At 36.9% G+C, this 22037-nt stretch overlaps 1 protein-coding gene across 1 annotated transcript in view; it reads right to left on the reverse strand.

Moving 5' to 3' along the window:
* Positions 1-9905: 9905 nt before the first annotated feature.
* LOC142355226 (uncharacterized) overlaps positions 9906-22037 on the reverse strand; it is a 103756-nt gene continuing 91624 nt past the window's right edge. Inside the window, exons 6-8 of the mRNA XM_075407458.1 lie at positions 18024-18199; positions 15698-16316; positions 9906-10096 (exon numbers count right to left, since the gene is read on the reverse strand). Coding sequence (XP_075263573.1) covers positions 9906-10096; positions 15698-16316; positions 18024-18199 — 986 coding nt within the window. The remainder of the gene's footprint in view (positions 10097-15697; positions 16317-18023; positions 18200-22037) is intronic.

Below are 22037 nucleotides of genomic sequence, written 5' to 3' on the forward strand. Positions count from 1 at the left end.
TACCCCCTCTGAACCAAAATACCCCCTCACTCCTACACCATTTTACCCCCCTTGGCAGCCCAACTCTTACCTCATTTTACCCCTCTGGACAAAATACTCCCTCACTCTTACACCATTTTACCCCCCTGGGCAGCCCAACTCTTACCTCATTTTATCCCCTCTGGACAAATTACCCCCTAACTCTTACACAATTTTACCCCCCTTGGCAGCCCAATTCTTACATCATTTTACTCCCTCTGAACAAATTACCCCCTCACTCTTACACCATTTTACCCCCTTGACAGCCCAACTCTTGCCTCATTTTACCCCCTCTGGACAAATTACCACGTCACTCTTACACCATTTTACCCCCTTGGCAGCCCAACTCTTACATCATTTTACCCCCTCTGAACAAATTACCCACTCACTCTTACACCATTTTACCCCCCTTGGCAGCCCAACTCTTACATCACTTTACCCCCTCTGAACAAATTACCCCCTCACTCTTACACCATTTTACCCCCCTTGGCAGCCCAACTCTTACATCACTTTACCCCCTCTGAACAAATTACCCCCTCACTCTTACACCATTTTACGCCCATTGGCAGCCCAACTCTTACATCATTTTACCCCCTCTGAACAAATTACCCCCTCACTCTTACACCATTTTACCCCCTTGACAGCCCAACTCTTGCCTCATTTTACCCCCTCTGGACAAATTACCACGTCACTCTTACACCATTTTACCCCCTTGGCAGCCCAACTCTTACATCATTTTACCCCCTCTGAACAAATTACCCACTCACTCTTACACCATTTTACCCCCCTGGGCAGCCCAACTCTTACCTCATTTTACCCCGTCTGGACAAATTACCCCCTCACTCTTACACAATTTTACCCCCCTTGGCAGCCCAGTTCTTACATCATTTTTCCCCCTCTGAACAAAATACCCCTCACTCTTACACCATTTTATCCCCCTTGGCAGCCCAACTCTTACCTCATTTTACCCCTCTGGACAAATTACCCCCTAACTCTTACACAATTTTACCCCCCTTGGCAGCCCAATTCTTACATCATTTTACTCCCTCTGAACAAAATACCCCCTCACTCTTACACCATTTTAACGCCCTTGGCAGCCCAACTCTTACATCACTTTACCCCCTCTGAACAAATCACCCCTTCACTCTTACACCATTTTACCCACTTTAAAAGTCCTCCCATTGCAGTCCAATGCAGCCCACTCTTACAGGGCAATTTCAGTCAGGGGGTAATTCTTTAAAAGTCCTCCCATTGCAGCCCCTTGCAGCCCACTCTTACATGGCAATTTCATTCAGGGGGGGTAATTCCTTAAAAGTACTCCCATTGCAGCCCAATGCAGCCCACTCTTACATGACAATTTCAGTCATGTGGGGTAATTCCTTAAAAGTCCTCCCATTGCAGCACATTGCAGCCCACTCTTACATGGCAATTTCAGTCAGGGGGTAATTCCTTAAAAGTCCTCCCATTGCAGCCCATTGCAGCCCGCTCTTACATGGCAATTTCATGAAATTGCCATGTAAGAGCGGGCTGCAATGGGCTGCAATGGGAGGACTTTTAAGGAATTACCCCCCTGACTGAAATTGCCATGTAAGAGTGGGCTGCAATGGGCTGCAATGGGAGGCCAAATTATTTTTGTCCTAAGTGTTCAGTAATATTATTGTGCACAATAATATTACTGAACACTTAGGCCAAAAATAATTTTTGAATTGAAAGTACTGGACCTATTTTGGCTGGCGAATCTGACCAGATTTGTGAAGCAAGCTACAATTCCATAACCAGAAGACAAATCTCTGCGTGGTCAACTCTAGAACTTAAAAAAACCAATTTAGGCTCTCTAATTAGAAAAAGAGTATCAACAATTTTCTAACGTTTACAATTGTTTTTATTCTGCTACTAAAAGTTTTAGTTCGTCACTTTTGTCGTTTCCAATTTGTTTTGTATTCAAGAGATGCCAAAAAATTAATCTCGGATCTCGCTTCTCAATTGATACTAACCCTGAAAGCAGAATAGATAGCTGCAACCACCAAATGGTGGAGTTTTTTTTGATGAACAAGCAAAGTTTTGTAGCATTTGTTGACTTTATCTAAAGTACTCCAAATTTTTTCAATAACACGCGTCGGATTTTTTAGCTGGAACAACCAAGAAAAATGCCAGATTCAATGGCCTAATTTCTATTAATTTATTTGCACTTCTGCTGTTTTGTGCAACACGTATGCTTATGCAGAGCTCAAATTTCTGTGTCTTTGTTTTGCAACATATGAATTAAATCAAACCATCATACACGCAAATTATATAACGTCATTTGTTGCCTAGGCTAGTTCAATAAATATATAGAAATTCCACCACAATACCGCATTTATTTTTTGAACATAAATAGTAATTTAAATTACAGAAAGTGAAAACTGGAATTGAACTTCAGAATTCATCGAAAAAGGTTATTTGTTTTAGTAACAGACAAGATAAGATGAGAAAATTGTCGTCTAAAATTTACACATGTAAAAGTGCGAAATTCGTAAGTATAAAAAGCTTGTTGTTAAACAATAAAAGTTTATGTCAAAAGTTAAACCATAATAGAAGAGAAAATTAATTGAATATTAACTCACCAAACATCTCTGCGTATGCTCATTGTTTAGGTACGTTTTTCGGTTTTATTTACAGCCGATTTTACAAATTACCGAATTTACAAATAACCAAATTTTTCATACGACCGATTTTGCAAACTAGTTTGTAAAATCGGTTGTAATTCAGTTTCTGGACTCAAATTTTTAATCTCTTTTCAATTTTATGACATCTGGTCCAAGATGTTTACGCCACCAATCAAAGATCAATGCAAGGCCCAGCAATTTTTATTCAGCAACTCCAAACGTTACCCTAGTCAAGACCTCAACCAATGAAAAGACCATGCTCGACGAAAAAAGGGTATGATTAGACCATGCTGAACCCAAGCAAGCTATGAAGCGAATTTCACTAGACGTCTTTATTCAGCTGGACTTTTCTTCGAACTATATTTTGTCACTATGGACATTTGCTTGACCCCAAAAACATACGCTGGAGTTTTGCTCGACCAGATTTGGGCTCTGAACTATCCCTCGACCAAAATTTTTGATTAGTAAAAATTGCGTCCAGCAAAAGTCAAATAAGTCATATATCTTTTTGACCAATTCCAATCGATTGTCAAATCACGGGTCGAGCAAAAATCATTTCATGACTCTGCGTTTTTGCTTCATAAATTTTATGCGCATTTTTTTGCTCACAATTGCATATGAACTAGTCAGCATGTATGCTCTTTCTTCTTTTGTCTGTCAAAAATGTGCATTGTTTTAAAAAATTGTAATTTAATGAATTTGGAAGGGCAACAACTGAATGACGCCACATTTACATCATGGCTATTAAGATGAAGGTCGTTACAATTAAGCTACCTAGTTTAATTCAATCATGTAGTGTGGCAATATAGACAATCTGCAATATCTGCTTTATCTTAAAAAATTCAAAATTTGTGAAGATCTTTGGCAGTTTTGCAACTGTGTGTTAAGTTGGACTGCAGTGGTGAAATGCTGGTTAGACGTGCCCCGTTGCTGGTTCAGTATGTGGATCACCAGCCGAATTAAAAGTTATCCTTTCCAAATTTGCTAAGAAGCAGACTTATGAAAAGACCATGTTCAACCCATATTCGACCCCATTAAAAAATTTTTGCTCGACTCATGAGGAGACTTTTACTGTTGGACCTTAACTGTACCTTAACTTAGTTTTTAGTTCTTAATCCCAGCATTGCTCTCAGAAACTTAAAGTGCACAAATTTAAGTGCACAGTAAATGTTGTAAAAAATAGCGATATTTGCTGACAAAAGAAGTTTATGGAATGCTGTTTTTTAAACGGTCTTCAACTGGCTACTAATGCGGTGTCAATAGGTATAAATTTTTAGCTTAGCCTGAATGTAACTTTCAAGTGAAGCTCGAATATGAGCAGAAAGCAGCAGGCTGTTAGAGGTAAGCTTGCCGATTGGTTTGAACCAGAGGGGAAAATTAACCACAAAACTTTACTTAACCAACTGGTCGCGAGTCGAACAAAGCTTGCAATGATATATAAACTCTTATCAACCAATGAGATGGGAGCATAGTTTCCTAATCTTTATAGTCCCATTGGTCGATTAAAAAAGTCATATTTTTTAAAATTACAGTAAAAAGGAGAGGAGATCAAATGCACTGCCGGAGTTGAGCGTCTGCTATTACAAACTAAACACTTTTAAGGTAACTTTTCCTAAACAAAATTTAGGTGAATGGTTCTTCAGGTATAATCGAGGTAAAGCTTAAGATCAACAGTTGGATTACGGAATAGAGTTAAGCAATCACGGCTGGACTAAAATACGGTTGTCATTTCTATACCGAGACCGACTCACTTAAAAGGTCCATCATGGAAGTCGCAAAAAAACAACCACAAAAGTATGAGCAGAAGTTGTAAACATGTTGTAAACCTATGTTGTAAACTTGCATCGAACAACGCGAACGTCCCTCCCCCCCCCCGTTGTACCTCCAGGCAGCCTTCAGCCTTCTTACTACCGCTAGACCCAATCGTTATACATGGGAAGTTGTACCTAATCTTAATACATGTAGTTGGCTATAATTAATCTTAATACATGTAGTCGGCTATAGCTAATATTATTACACGTAGTCGGCTACACCTAATCATATTATATGTAGCCAAACTAAACTCAAAATCAATTTTTTTGAAGAAAAATCCATTTTAAGTCAGCTTGGTTGGTTATCGAAGTTTTGGCCGCTCAAGTGAAAATGAACAACAGACCAATCTTTTGCGGGGGTACTTACAGATTTTTAAAGAGTTTAATTTTTAGGTGACGACCCAGTGGGTCGACACTGGTTCTACGATTACCTAACATACGATTGAGTACTCTCTGAAACATTAGTTCACGTAGAAGTGTTATCTTTCTTCTCTATCCGAATTCGGTTTTTATTCCCCGTTCAATGGTTGAGCGAAGTTTGTACGAACAACAAGGATGTCCCCACTCATCGCGTGAAACAGATTTCATCAATCTCCGCTCTTGTTGGACAAATAAATTACGCAAAGCAGTAAAATAGGGGCTCTAGCTAACGAAATTTTTGCAGATCTATCAACAGCTGGGTCTTGCGTCTCATCGGTCGGGATGCGCAGTGGCATGATCACCCTTGATGTCAAGAGCTCGCAATCTACAGAACGGGCATTCTCTTTCTGCGTTGAAGACAAGGACAAACCTGTATTTTGCGCTGACTCGAGACTCATTTGTAACCATATGAATCCCAGAGCAGGAATGAGACAGCAAACAACCGTGCTCCAGCATTTCGAACAGGCAATTCGAAAAGTAGGTCGGACTCTTTTCCACAGGATAAATTATTTTCGTTATAGCGAGCCTATTGGATTGCTTTTTGAGAAAACTTCTATTATATAGTGGTGCTTAACTTTAGTGCAATTACTCAAAATCACTGCAATTTTTTTTTTGGTTTTTGAAAAATTTTTTTTCGAGGTTTTGTTCTGAAGTTCTTCACAGGACAAGATAGATCCAAATTTTGATGTTTGATAGTGGTCTGGGTACTGATGAACACCAAAAACTGATAGGTTTAGGTGTACAGTTGCTTGAGATCAAGCATGGTCTGGAAGAACAGTGACAAGGATGTTATTCCAAGTGTTTAACGCTACTGGGCATGAATTTGTTTTCAACAAATTAACAACTCGATTGGTCAATATCTTGCAATGCTACACCACTTTAGGGGCCTTAATGCAGTACCCTAAGTTACCTAAAGCAATCTCAGGGTCACGAAGATGCTTCACTTCAATTTTACAAGTACTAAATTTATGTTTCCTACGGTTTCGTGATGTTAATAAAGACTCTGAGGATCCTTTTGCAGCACCAATGACGTCAATATTTAAAATGCCAGTTCTTTTTATTTTTCTTTGAAGTATACCTTACTCCATTGCAGACCACAGTTTTTTTATCAGCTCATAAGAAGAGGCAACGTTTAAGTTCGAGCATGCAAAAAATTGTCCCAGGATTTGATGACATTGCCTTCTGAGCCCACCAAGACACCGTCATATTCTAGGTACAAAGATTGTTGTTGTAGGTTTGGCAAAAATTTTTCAATTTTTTTATTTAATGGGCGAGAGCCTCAAAGGAAAAAGTTAACGTGACCAGTGTTGTTTCATGGAGTTGGATGTCATGTAAAAATCGATTTGAAAAACACCGCAAGAACCCGTCGACGTAAGTGGTTTTCCAAACGAAGGCTAAGTCGAGTATAAAAAGGTTTTCGCTCAACCTTTCACCACAACAATCAATTACAAAATTTTACAAGTCTATTAGCTACGAATTTGTTTTGCCATTTAACTACTTTGCAAGCTGACTTCTCTGACTGTAATAAGGCGAATTCCGCCTTTCATTTTCAACAACACTGGTAGCGATGCTCTGCTTACAACTGATTTATCCAATTCGAGAAGTTCCCATGAATACTTGTGTTTAATAGCTTAGCATGTTGTGTAAAGGCATATTGAGATAGGTCAATGCAAAGCACACCAAAAAATGTTTGTTATAAAATTTCGAAAGAGAAGCTACTGAAAATTTGGAAATCGAGTTTAGAACACCTCTTACAGTTGCTTCACTGGTTAGGACGGCTCAACAGTGGTGAAGCCGTCCTGCTCAGTTTTTGGTGAAAATGTGTGAACTGCACTAGACGTTTTTTTTTCAGTCAGACGCAATGTTTTGAGAACATCAGGAGTTGCCTTTTGACAGGTGCAAAACATTCGGAAGCCAATGTTTTTAATATTCCGCCAATTTGGCCTGCAAACAAAGTCTTTACACGTTTGCTGATCTTTTCAAAACTGGAATCGTTCAATCGTTTACAAACTCTAAAACATTGCCAGAAACATATATCTAGACCAGAGCGGATACATTCATTTTCATTTTAATTTCATTTTGAATTTCAGTTTAAAACGAAGTACATTTTAAATTTTATTTAAAATGAAATTTTCATTTTTTTTAAATGTTTAGTGATTATCAAAGGTAAGCTAAAAAACTAAGCATCACAGCAATAACTTAAGATTCTTTGTATTACAGAAGTGAAGTTTTTATTTTCAAAAACCATCTTTGAATTTACTCATAAAAACGAAAATAAGTCATGATAAGATGATCCTTCGTTCAAGATGGTTTTGAGGTTTATTTCATTTGCTACTATCACCTTTTCACAAAACAACAGAACTCATTTGAACCAGATTTAGTCAGCTCAAAAATATTTTCATTATTTCTGGAAATTTATGCTTCAGAAAAATCATCTTTTTTTTCTTGAATAGTTTATTTTATTTGGGAAACGTAAAAAAGATTGACGTCTAGTTATTATGCATAATTTTGCACATACCGCTTATGCCTCATGTTTTGTAGTCACTCTCTAATTAACATCAATTCAAGGAATTACTTTCTACTTTTCTTTTTTTCATTTTTTTCCTGCTGCTTAGTTCGTTACTTGGCAGAAGCACAATTAATTTTTCACGCGCTAATTTTACCAATAGTGTTAGTAATTTTGATTTTGCTATATTAAAAGGCGGGAGCTCCAAGAATTTTGCAGATATGGGCTTCAATTGAAAACTACCCAAATTTGAAAAAGCCGCACTTGGAAAAGCCAAATTGGAATGAACAAAAGTTCTGAAAACTCCGCTGAAAAGTTTCAGCCTTGTTTCTGCTATTAAAGGTAATTAAATTCACCAATTGCAAAATCAGCCAGGTTCATTTTTGTATACCTTTGCAGTGTTAACTTTCGGGGGTTGTATAGGCTATTTGGGACTCTAATATTCCTTTCAGAGTCTACCACTTCTCATTTCATTTTTATGCTTAAGATTGCACACCTGTTTCTTTTTACGGACGTGATCAGTACTAAAACAGCTTGGTTTTGATTAACAGAGTGTAAACTTCTGACTAGGTCATCGGCTGTGTAATAAACGAGCCCACTGCCCCACTTGCGCGGTGAAAACTATCAGGTTTGACAAGACCTTCTCGGGTCATTGTTTAGTTCTGGATGACCGCTAAGACAGAGCTCAGTAATAGGGTTGACCGAAAAACTATGCACGACTCAAGTGGACAGATTTAAAAATGACTTAAGCTCAATTTGAGTCCGAACTAATCTTTGAAAATCATCTAAACTCCCCTTTTGAAAATCACCTAAATGGCATGCAATCTTGTAAAGAAACAAAGTAAACCGCATGAATAGGCAGGTTAACTGGGGAAAAATTTTTTTATTTTTGAAAAAAATGACCACTCCACTCATTTTCTCATTAAGGATTGTATCTTGCCAGCCCAAATGTTTATCTCCAACGTTAGATTAATGAAACTTCAATCAGATATAAAAAAGACGGGGAAAATCGAAACATTTCAAAATGTTTATTAGTCGCCTGAAAACTGGACAGAACAAGTGAGCAAAACAAATTATCATAAAAATTAGAACAAAAACCAAGTGAAGTAAAAAAAGAGGGAACAAATTGCCCTCTTCAGTGAGAACTCTCAACAGTAAAACTTAATTAAGAAATATTTCAACCAATTATTTGCGCGCTCAGCACAAGAAAATACCAGTTAACTTACGAACAGGAGCCTTAAAATCCTATTTTAGCTATGAGAACGAACAGCCACAAATTCAAGATTATAATAAAAAATTACAATACTGATACTGTGGTTATTTTATTTAATATTTCAAATCATGCGGATATTCAACCTAAGTGTTTAAAAAGAATAATTTGCATGTTTCATCAAAAGAACTTTAGTGTGACTTCGACTTTAGCGTGACCCAAGAGTTTTCTATTCCATATAACGTTGACAAACAATATAGATCTTGAAACCTACAAAATTCACAAAATTATATGAGTAAAAAAATGGTCTGACATAAAAATCAGAAGTTCCTTTTTTGCAATCAAAGCTACTAATATACACGATAAACTCACAGCTCATGAAAGGACTAATATCGGAGCTTTGATAACTAGTATCATGCAGCCAAATAAACTGACAATATGCTCCAGATTTTGAACTAATTTAAGTTCAGAAATTAATTTTTTAAAGATTTTTTGGAAAAACCTATCAGTTTGCTTAATTCTTCGATTGCCTGTTGCAATGCTTGTTTGATGTTTCTTGTGCATCCTTGAACTCTTGTGCATCCACAGAAAGAAATGCGTGTCCGGACAAAACAGCCCCAGACAAAACAGTCCCAGACAAAACAGTCCCAAATTGCAAAATATTCCCAGACAAAACAGTCCCAGACAAAATAGTCCCAAGAAACCAGACAAAACAGTCCCAGACAAAATAGTCCCAAATAAAATGTACCTAATGCCATTATACCCAATTTACTTTGAAATGTTCGTTCAATAATCCGACAACAAATTAGCAGTCGCTATTACCCGTATGTTTTAACATACTTAATGGCCATGGCCATGCCTCAGCGGCCCGTGGGACTTGATATGAAACTATCACAACCGAACATGGGATTAAATTATCCGCTTGTTAAATCATACGTGTGAGAGCTATTATAATGGCCTTGGGACTATTTTGTCTGGGACTGTTTTTTCCGGGACTGTTTTGTCTGGGACTGTTTTGTCTGTTCACCAAAGAAATGATAAAATAAGTATTACTAATTCCAAAATAAATCATTTCGTCTTTTGAAAAGACCTTACTGGGTTCAAGTGCTCTGATGAAAAAGGGGGGGGGGGGGGCAAATAGGTCTCCAATCTACTGTCTGTCACCCGAGTTTGTCTTATCAGAGCTTTGTTGAGTTTGAGACCTTTTTTGAGAGTTGTCTGATTATGATCGAGCATTTCTTCAGTCCAGACAAGACCACGAATGGTTAGTAACCCTAAATATACGTAACACCAATTTAGGTAAACCCGAACAGATCCCTCAGAAATTGAGATTGACGTTCCGATACTTGAATAATAGCTTCAGTTTCGTTTGTGGCATTAAAAATAAACATTTCTTTGAGAAAGGAGTCCAGAATATGCCGATTTTCCAAAGTTGTCGCCGCTCGACCAAAAATTTGGTATCCATTACTCTCGGCCGTCGCAAGATCTTTTCAAGAACCGTTTCCTCACCCCTCTCAGTAAAACAGAATTTGCCAACTGACCCAAAAATTGAACATAAAATATCTTAATTATTCATATCAAAGAAGCTTAGATCTGTTAATTTTAACGTTTCTTAGAATTGATCTTTAAAAGCTTAAAAATTCCTGGATTATATTTTATTACTTTAATTTATAGTTTCCTTTCGGGGGTTTCATTTGGCCGTCGATTGTGCTCTATAACCATTTGTTGAATCTCAGCAGCCAATGTTAACTTCGTTAGCAACCTTTTTTTGAAACTTTTGAAAAAATTTCAAAAATTTGATAAAATAATTTCTCGTGACATGAAATTTCCGGCGGGTAAAGAAGCTAACGAGAGCCTTTTCTGTGCAGTCAGGTCTTTTGAGCCCATTCAACGCTTTCAACAATAAATTATAAAAACAATATTGCGTGAATTTTGTTCTTAATTCCTGATACTGCTTTTTCGAAGGTATAATGTCAACTTTTTAAAGTAAGAAAAATTTTACATATCTCAGTGCACTTGCTGATTAACATCTTGGTTATTTATAAAAGGAGTGATTGTAACAAGGAGCTAACCTGCGCTATTTATACTTACTCTGTCACTAGGGTTTCATTTTATTGTTTGGGAATTATTGATCCTGGATCTTTTCACGATGTAAATTATCAGAGTGAAATGGTAGAATAGATTGAATGTTATGAGTAGTAAAGGAAGTTGTAGATTAAAAGTGATCACAAGGATTGTAAAAGTGGGGTACTTTGGGGTAACAAATGGGGACTGATTTTTGTGCTCATTGCCACTGTTATCAACCATCAGTTCTAATTTAGATATTCGATTTCAAGATTTGTCTCTGCGTTCCCATTAGCCAAAAAGTTATGGGCCCAGAGTTTTTCTAAGTTAAGTAATCAACCCTCCTCGTAAAAACATACTGAAACCCCTCTTTGCTACAATAGAGGGTTGCTGAAACATGAGGGGAGAAAGACAGAGAAGGCAAGGAGAGAAACCTCGTACGGATGAAGGGTCCAAGTGAGAAGAGTTCGCAGCTCGTGAAGGACTTTTGTAGCTGGTTGGGGGACTTCATTTGTGGTATGAGAAGCTTGTATAACTGGTAGATGGACTTCATCTTTGGAGTCAAGTGCTCGTGTACCTAATTGTAAGACATCAATCGTGGAGTGCTATATTTGAGTAGCTGGATTTTGCATAATGACTTCTACATGGGGAGTCAAGAGTTACTGGAGCTGTTGTGGGGTTTCAGTAAGGAGTGCGGAGGTTCAACTGTGTAACAGAAATCTCAAGGAAACAGGATTGCTTAGTATAGCTTAGAACAGCTCAGCCTAAACAACCGTTTCTTTTCTAATTGTATGTTCTGTGTTTCTGTAAGAAACAAAACTGGTCGAATTGCACATAAGCTGATGGTAAAGCATTTCTTGAAAATAGCTCAGATAAGGTGTCATGTTTTTTATCCTTCTGGGATGTTGGTATCCTTTTACTGCTTAAACTCGGCAGAAAAACACTTGCTCATTGTCAATGTCCTGCTTTCGATTGTCTCAATGATAGTGCAAGTCTTGAACAAAACATCAACTATTTGATTGTTTTAGAGCAATACTATCTTAGAGGGAAAAAAGTAGGTGGACAGTGAAAAAAATAAAACATAAGTCTTTATCTCAGTAGGTAAAAACAGTGATAAGAATTAATCGGCTTCTACTGAAATTGGAAAATAGGCTTATGTAATCCTCCAGAAAAAACTAGTGAGGCCTATCAGTCGGCAGAAACTTTCATACGACTAAGAGACAAAGTGAAAACGACAGTTAAAAACAAAAGTAAAAAAAATAAATTAAATTTTTTGAGAAAGTGGTGCCAAAACCGTTAAAATCATAATCTGTACCCTTAATAATCCGTAGCAGAAACTATTGCCAATAAATTAAATAAATGAGTCATTAATTCTTTTTTTGTTCCGACCCCATCGTGGTGGGAGGAACGTTATACTCAAATGGTTTTTTTCTTCTTTTGGCCGATCGATATATTCATGGTTGAGAAATGTGAGTGGTGTCGTTAAAATGCTCGTGCAGCGTAAAAATTGAAACTAAATCAATTTTTTGAGTTTCTTTTTTTTTCGAGGAGTTATCAAAGATTGAAGTTTTGTGTGAACACGGAATATTTGGCCTGATTTTGTTGTTTTAGCGCAATTTTTCTTTAACTTAAGACTTTTTTAAAAGTGTTGCACCAAAATTACTTTTCACGCCACAAAATGAAGCAATTTTATCTCATAATAGACGAAAGGCGATAGAAAGACTGTTTTTGGAATCACAGGGAAGTTCACTATAAAAAAGTCAAATTCTACTTGAGAGCTCTTTTTTAGATGTTTTTTCATATATTTTTTCGTTTTGTTAAGTTACCAAAAGACTAGTTTCTTTTAATATCGAGGTTCCTTTAATGACAGTTCGAGCTTGTTTTACAGTCCAATGAAGCCTAATGAAGAAAAAAGATCGTTTTCAAGGCGTCGCTCAGTTTTTTTTGGCGTCAGCTGTTGAGTTTTTGTAATTTTAAAAGAAGTTTTGATTTCTTTTTGAAGTTTCACTTATATTTTGGAGTGCTATTGCATAAACAAATGTGCAAGAGTTTTGTAATGAGCCTTAGGTGAACCTATCCAGAGCGTTGTGTGGAGAGCTATTCGCTTTTAATACCTTAAAGAAATTTGAAATTAAACCGATCATAAATTATCTCGTGAAATGTAATTCAGTCTCAGCAATGACTTGACACCCTTCCTTTAGTTTGCAACCAGAATTGATTAGCGTCTTTATCTTCTAACTATTTGTTATATGACTTCAACGCCAAAAGATTTCAAACTTCTAAAAAAAATTGGATTTTTTTGTATTATTGGTTCCTCTTGAATCCTTATCACATTACCCAGATACTGATATTCCCCATTAGCTTAGAAAAAACGTTCAATGGATCATAGATAAAATATTTTTAAAAAACTATTGGTTAAAAAGCTTTATTACTTTCTGCCCGCACTTTTCTGCTGAATCTTTTTTGGATTTTGCTTGTATTTGTTGGTTTTTGGAGTCAATAATTTATTTTAATGTCGTATTCATGGCTCATGAATAACAAACATCATTGTGTCTCAACGAGGCATATTTAGCGTATTTATTAGTTTCCGTTGAAAGCTATTTTATGTAATCACGTTGATACTACGGGTTTTCTCGAAATTTCGTTGTTTCAATGTATTTGTTCATGTTTGTTGATTTATTGGATTCAAATTGTTCTTTTATGTCAATGGAAGAGTACCCTTACTGTTAAAAAAGTGGTTGAAAGTATAAAAAGTATTTACTGAAAAGTTCATCTTTCAATGGCTTCGACTCTCTTCTCGCTCATTTTTTTTTTGTGAATTTGCTGTTTGTGCCTGTTTTTTTGTTCGTTGGATGGCCGTAAAATGCCGACCGATCTCATAAGTATGTAATTGAGAACTGAATGAATGATGTTAGCCGAAGCAGCCAGTTTATAGCGAATAGTCTTGATCGTAAATTTTTGAGTTTTTCTCTATCTTTAGTCCATTTCTATGCTTGATCTAACCTACGAACGGTCTGACTTTAAAGCTAATTTACTTAAAAGCTAATGATTTTTAAGACTTTGGAAATCATTTGGTTTTTTTGGATTTCTTTTGGTTCCAAAGATTTTTGAAATTATTTGGTTTATTGATTTTTGAGTTTCGCCTCATATTTCTACTTCTACGCCTCATATTCTTTTTGTCGACTTCTTACCTAGTCTCATCACGGAAAAATTTCGTCTGCTGTGTAGTAAAAAAAGGGAAAATATGTTTGTAGGGTTTTAATGATTGTAATTTGACGTTGTTTCTAGGTGCTTTTAAATTTAGATTTTGAGTTTTTGCCGTGAAATTTTTGTTTTTGCTTTTTTGTTGTTTTTTTCTCTTTGTCTTTTAAATGTCAGATCTCGTTTTAATGAGGCATGGTATTGTCTAATTCATTTGTTAGTTTTGTTGCGTAACGATTTTTTTAAAATCAAAAATCTATTTTTAATTATCTCTTTGTCAAAATTGTAAGTCAAAAGACAGTTAAGTCAAAAATGTAGATGAGCGCGGTCGAAACATCATGTGCAAACGAGCCTCCTTGTTGTCTTTTAAAATAAAATCAACAACTCTATTGTTAACATTTTAAACTTACTTTGGCAAATTTGACTGAATTTTAGGCAAAACTTTTAGAAAATGTGATTAAAAGTAACACAAATCAGTCTCATTGTTCACAAAAATATAAACCTCGATAACTCGCTCTAGGAAACGGAATTCAGAAACTTTTTTTCCATATTCTATGCTGGACGGGATTTTTAATGATACCTACGATGAATATTCGACCGGTCAAAATCGACAAAAAAACAATTTGAGTATATAGTCCCCCCTCAAGAGGGGTTGGAACAATTATTCAAAGAACTGTTGCTCCTCTCCCGTGGCCTTTTTGTGTGCTCCATTTAGAGAGGATATTTTATATATCAAGGCAGTTAGTTACACGAGGAAAACGATGTAAGAAGTGTATTTTCCGCCAGAGTCAGAAGATATTCGTTTACAAACTTTCATTAACACAAAATTTGATGAGAATCAAACAACCTTTTTGCAAAATGAGACTTATGTTTTTGAGATCAAAAAATTTAAACAACATGGAAAGACACTGTTCAAAATACTGTTTTTTTCCACGATTTCAATTATTAAAATGATTAAAAGCAAAATCATAACTAGATCAGGTCAATTTCAGAAACCAGGTGGTTTGAATAAACTTCTTTGAGTCTGACATGTTAGCTTGTCCTGATTTGGGCGAATCGAAGAAAATAAAAAAATTGGAAGCCACGTTTCTCCATTTTTGCCAAAAAAATTGATGCAGAGAAGTAATTGTCAATTAAAACTTAAATTGATTAACTAAAACGAACGTTTTCGAACATTGCGTTCATCGTCAGGTTTAAAAATTAAATGAAATCTTTTACAAAGTATATAAACTTGTCTTTGACTATAATTCTAAGAAATGAGTTAAAATAACATCGAATTTTTGAAATTATTTACAGTTAAAATCACATTTACAACATTTTATTTACACTTATTACACTAAAATCAGTTCATTTTTTATTCCTGATTTTATGAAAATCCCGGGTATAATGCTTTCTATTCCTGCCTATTTATAGCTCGAACAAAATTTCTGTTTAAAGAAAAAAGTTTGCTTACACCAGTTCTTTGGATGGCCAGAAACTACAGTCCATTTATGGTACAGTTACTGCACATTTTGACTTTACTACCTGGACCCTTGTGTCATTGTGATTCATGAAATTTTAATTGTATTTTATCAAATCAGTTCTTAACCATGGTATCTCAGGGTTCTGTTGAGCAAATGTATCAATCATTTTGATCACTTCAAAAATCACACCTGATCTGAAAAACCCAAGTAGGCGAAATAGTTCGCACCACACGGGCTAGAGGATACTTTTCAGGTGCAAAAAATACTGGTATCTCAGGGGTTCGAACCCTCGCCCTCTCGCCAGATGTGCAGCGACCAGATGTGCTTACGTTCTTCAAACGCGAGGAAACAGCTAATACCTTGTTCGAACTTGACATGGGTGTCAGCTTTGGACCGGTTGTAGCCACAAAGGGGGTAATGGGAGGTCCAGTCGCTCCAGCCTAACACAGCTTCAAAAACAAATGCAGCTCGCTCTAAACTGTTGTTGAGGATAAAGGGTATACAGCGCCCATCCGAAGTTTCAAACGTAGGCGTGAAGGAAAAAGGGGAATAATTGCCAGCTTTGAACCACTCAAAGTAAGATTTGAAGAATTTCGCCGCGAATGACCAGAAAAGTTTCTTTGTTGTGATGAAGGTCAGAAAAAGTTGTTTATCGAAGTCGCGGGCATTTTTTTTATAATACCTGTTACAAAAGTAGTCATGAAAAGGAGTCAAATATCCGTTAAAATGACCATCATAAAGTATACATCTGTCTGTAATGTCGAGTTGATAGAAGCCCGTACTATTTATGCGTGAGTACATGAGCTTTACATTTACGGCTTTATCTTTTTGCGAATAGTACCCAATTTCATTGAAGAACGTTTTGATTGAGTCGCTGCTCATGTTTGAGACCCACCAGAGCATAGAGTCGGGGGTTTGAGGAAAAGCACCCGAATTCTGGATTTCTTCTCTTTGAACAAACTTGGCAACTTTAGCTACCTTTGAGAAACTTTTTCCCGTTAGTGACCCCAAAGTGCATTATCCCACCCCCCCCCCCCCCAGTTAAAATAAACTCTAAGATTTACCCTTAACAAAGTTTAATTTACACATGTACATGACTTTTATAATTTAATTGTACCCAGTATTATCGGATAGTAGAGATAAAAGGTGTTTATAAATTATCGATACCTCAGTGTTATCGATAATTTGTGTCATAAACATTGGTAAATTAAGCTCAATTAACTACTGCTTTTTGACACCCATTATTAGTGGTTTTACTTGACCGTCGGCCTCGTAGTTTCAAACCATTGATTGCTCGCTAGGGTTTTTCCAAAATCATCAATTCAAATTGAATTCAGTACTCGTAAAAATCTGGGATCAGATCTTACAAAAAAGACATCGCCCCAATACAAATCAAACTCTTTAAATTTGCTTTTTTTTTACTAACACTCATTTACAATTTTTACAATTTGCTATTTTACCAACTCTCATTTCTCAGCACTTTTGTAATAATAAATATTTCAGAAAAATTTTTACTACATGGTTTTTCGCAATCGAGACGTTATTGAACTCTGCCTTGAAGCCGAGATACTGATAAACTTCGAGCAGTCGACTAAAAACGGGATTATTTTTTAACATAATTTTGTTGCCAAAACAACACTTCTATAACAAGCTGTCTCATCGATAAAAATCAGAAACTGCTTTTTTACAACATGAATTGAGTAAAAAATTGTCTAAAAAACTAATCTAGTTATCTAGAATATGGAGTATCTTATACTACACCTGTTGCAATCGCAACAAAACGTCACCGCACGGATTTCATCGTCCTCTCAAAATTATTGAAGAGCGCGACTTTGCGTCAAAGTTTGATAACTCCTCGTTGGTCGACATTTGATGCAAAAGCGTGCCCGAAAAATAATCGATTATTTAATAGTTGTCTTTCAGTATAGTTTGTTTGATGAGTGGTTGGCGACAAACGGGGAAAAAGTGATGTACTTTGCCCGTCCCCCCCCCCCCTCCTCCAGCTTACCCATGATGAGATGTGTTGCCCAAACCACCTTTGATCAGACCAACTAATGTCAGGCACGAGGTGTAAATTTTGAGACTTCCAGAGTCTGGCAGGAAAACTTATGGCCTGGAAATTCTGATCAGGGCCCCATCCACAGTCTGAATAGTCTGTTCATTTTCCAGAGTCTATAAGATTAGATCAAATTCCCTTCTGGAGTTTGGACGGTCTGCTCAGGAGCAAGAGCTCCAACCGAGAAAACGCTCTGTCCTCCGTATGACAGAAACAATTTCCCCAATTTCCCCAATTTCTTTTGATGAATTTCGAAGACCACGTTAAAGACTAAGTTTTGGTAGCATAGTTGTTGAGCTGATAATGTTTTCCTTTTTTGTGCAACTAAAACTTTTTACTGAAGATCTCAAAAACTATAAACGAAAATTGATCTGATATAAACCAAATTGGTCTGATCAGAGCAGATTTTTGTCTGGATGTTCTGAAACCCCCTGTGCGCGACGTAAGTCAGTCTTATCAGAGCTGGCTTGGGTCGTAAACCTCATTCTGTGGAGTGGTCATATAACTTTTACGCCTCAGGCTTGGGTGCTAATTTTGTACATAATAACGTGCTACATAACAATAAATAGTTTGTGGAATAAAAACACGGGGGAGGGGGAGGGGCAGAATAGGTCCGAAAAGAGATGCACCTTTAAAATGTAGCAGGCTGTACGTAACACCTCCGATTGGTCATTCGTACAGGTATCGTTAGACCACGAATCGCCGTCGCATAGTCTCCCATTGTCATTGCAATCGTCCAAACCATTTATAGGGAATTTGCTGTAGGAGTCATGGATGTTATCGCCAACTCCAGAGTATAAGAAACCTTTAAAAAAACACATTTTTTTACAATAGCATTGTGCATGCCACTTCCCCCCCCCCCCCCTGAACAGCACCACCCTATCAGAGGGACGCTAGAAGCCCCGGTTGAGTCGCAAACACCAACATTCTCGTTCATAAATGCGCATCACTAGACAGATTCGAACATAAACTGGTTTGATCAGATTAATTGAAACCGAAATGGCCTACTATTCTACGATCAGAATTTGGATCTTGAAATAATTGTTTTAATGAACTCTCTCTCTCTCTCGTTGCAATAACAACAATTGCATAATTTGATGGGTCGACTTTTTGCCAAAAAAATTAATGTAAGAATTGCGGTGAATAGCGGTAAAATATAATTTTCGACAAAAAATATTTTCGCCCGCATCCAATAGCAATGAATGCGGTAAAAGCGGTGAATTTCCTTAAGATAACTGGTTTTAAGCAGTGAAATTTTTAATTTCACCGCATTCACCGGAACTCTTACAAATGCCGTATTTTGGTTCGAAATTCTGACCTCTAGATTACATCGCAAAAAGCACATTTGCTCGAGATTATATACTCGGCTTGTCACTGTTTTACGCATGTATTTTAAGCACATGTATTAAGATCAGAAAAGTAAGCGAGCGCGAAAAGGTCCGACAGTCTATAATTTTGGTATATAGGTCGCAGGTTTTCGCTAGCGACAATTATAACTGATTCTAATCCTTTGACTTCGACGCCTATTCTAATCTAGTCGTTTGATTTTTAGGGAATGGTTACCAATTGTTGCAGTGCTATTGTTGCTGAAGCATCGCTTTTGAATTTAAATCAGGTTCGCTTCACTCTACAGAAGACATATTTTTTGAAATTTTGCACATTGAAATTTTGCAACGTTTGCGGTTTTTAGTGGCAAAATTTTGTAATATTAGCAAATTTACCGGTGAAATTTTTATTTTCACCGCGCAAACAGAACAAAAATAGTTTACAGTTACCAACAGCAAATAGTGAAAACAAAAAAATTCTCTACAAGCTGCAAACCCTAAGCAAAATTACTCCGCCAAAGATTTAATAGTGATTATTACGGGTAAATTGACGTGTGTGGTTTTTAGCGTTGAACGTTATCTTTTCACAGCTTTCATGGTGTTGAGCGCCAAAAACGGCAATACACTCATTTACCGCATTCAGCCCAATTCTTACAATTTTTGACATTTTTACCGTCGACCCCTCAACAGGGGTGACCGGTGAAATATTGCCGTAAAATAACGCTGCGAATTTTGCTTCGCCGTTAGAGCACGAATATATTTCACACATATCTTTACTGTTACTATAGAGAAGCATTGGCGATGAAAGAGTGTGACAAACTTGTAGTGTAATCACACGGCAACAGGTTAATCAAGTTATGCAACTTTTGTAATCGGAACAAGAGTTGCTTAAAAACAGACACGGTTTTTACTGCCCTCTCGAAGCTCTTCAACTACTCGGCTTTGCCTCGGAGTTTGGTAATTTCTCAATGGTAAGAGCAAACTTGATGTATTATTACTCTTTTTACAATAGCAGAATTTCCTACATAGAAAGTATAGTTCCTACATTGATCGCCTGATACTCTCGATTCCCAACGAAAATATTAGGCGACAGTGGCCCTACTTTTAATTAATATATCGTTAATTTTTGGCCTTTTTAACGTCGTGCATTAGGATATGTTTTAGGGACTTAAAAACATTAAATGGACCAATTAGTCCACTTAATTTGGCACAGGAGATGGCTCGTAATGGTAGACCTCATATTTGTATGTTAATTTTAGTGTGTGTGCTGTGTGTGTGTGTGTGTGTGTGTGTGTGTGTGTGTGTGTGTGTGTGTGTGTGTGCTTTACGCCCAGTAATCTGGAAAATGTGATGGGGAAAGATCCGAATTTGGAAAAAATCCACGTTTCTGTAAGTTAAGAAAGGTAATGCGTTTTTTGAAATGCGTTATTTGAGACTTCAGAAACAGTTTGGAGGTTCTGGCTATATCCTCTCAGACTTCTAACTGCTTATCAATTTATTGCTTGATTTGAGAATCCTCCTGTAATTTTGTCGGATTAACTTATGAGAATTGATTAGCATATACTTGGTCGAGTTGGATTTGTTCAGTTTTGGAAGCTACTTGTCGTGGTCGATAACACGGGTCAAGAGTGTTAAGTTGACTTTAAAATTAAATTTGGAACTGAAAATATACAAAAATTAGCTCGTATTTAAAGTACTTATCTATGCGAAAATACACAGAGAAAATTTAGATTAGCTGAAAATATTTTAAATGATTATAATGTGAATAGATCTCGGTTCCGAATCCCGGATGTGTTATTCTATTTTCATCAACGTTTCATGAGAATCATATATGGCCTAAGTACAATCGAGTTCATTGGTTGGAGGTCGGTGGATGCTACAATCAGGTTTCTTTCGGTGGGAGAACTTACTTCTGACATATGATCGAGAGGTCAATAAGATAATGATAGCGCCCAAACAAAATTAGAGATGAGATTAGTTTTGTGACCATTACTTATCGACATAGCAACAAAGTTCGTCAAGTAGGTTCTTCTTTTGCTCATTGAAACTTTAATAAAGAAAACTTCTAAGTTTCTTGATGTTTCATTGAAGTCATCACATCCTCCCTCCTGTTTTAAGCAAGTTTGTGTGTATAGGTTCTCCAAATCTGTAGGATCGTTTTCTGTTTCTTGTTGATGTTCGTGAAGGCTCTGATGATCCTGGTTGTTGCTTCTCTGCAGATAATGTGACTGCAGAAGTTTCATCCTGATGTAAAGGTCCCACCTCTGTGTTCTGAAGTTGTGGTTCTGGATGAGATATGGTCTCCTCCACTGATGGTTCAGTTTTCACATTGTCCTCGTCTAGTCTCGCAATTTGGTTGTCGCTCAATAGAATTGTCAGTGATAAGTTTTCGGGCTGTATGAAAGATGTGTTCAAGCCCTTCCTGATGATGAAGGTTGCAGGAACTGTCATTGTCTTCTCATTGGACTTGAATAGAATGGGTTCACTTAAGTCAAAATCTGTTATTGCTGGAGGCCTCACTCTGCATCTCAACAGGAGTTCAACTGGAGTTTTGCTCCTTGTCATTAAAGTTTTGCGATGTGTCATCAGTGCTCTTTGCAGGAACGCTCCAAATGAAATATTAAAATTGGGACTTCTTGTTTGAGGTGCCCGCTTCACTGTCTGAACTACTCATTCAGTTAGTCCATTAGCTATTGGATGATAGACGGGTGACTCCAAATTCTGTATTTCCAGTGATCCACACCACTGTTTAAGGTCATCACCTACAAAATCAAGATCATTATCAGATACTAAAGTTTCTGGGATTCCGAATCTTGCAAAGGTTTGATTAAGATATAATTTAACTATTTCTGATGTTCTATTTCCCGCGGGGAAAGCTTCTGTCCAGCCAGAGCCCGCGTCAACAATACTAAGATATTGCCTAGGTCTTTATCATAGCCCCAGTCAATGAGGAGCTGATCCCAAATATCTGCTTCTAACCACGTAGAGACTGTTTTTCCCAGGCTAGTCCTGTTGATTTGACACTTTTTACATTTACTAAAATATTGCTGGACTTCTTGGATAATGCCAGGCAACCATGCTATCATTTTGACTGATGTCTCAGTTGCATTCCTCCCAGGATTTGTCTAATGCGTCTCTGCCAAAACCAACTGTCGTAGTTGGGGTGGAATGAAAGGAACAACACTTCTGAAGATGGTTCAATTGTGTATAGTCAGTGCACCTTTCTGTTGTTCGAATCCTTTTGTTTCCATTTCTGAACACTGGTCGCAATTGCCTCTTTTGATTTGTTTCCTTTTGTCCTGGAAGAGTATGTTTGTT

This window comes from Convolutriloba macropyga, chromosome 2, assembly GCF_964194025.1.
Source record: "Convolutriloba macropyga chromosome 2, txConMacr16.3, whole genome shotgun sequence".
NCBI lineage: Eukaryota > Metazoa > Xenacoelomorpha > Acoela > Convolutidae > Convolutriloba > Convolutriloba macropyga.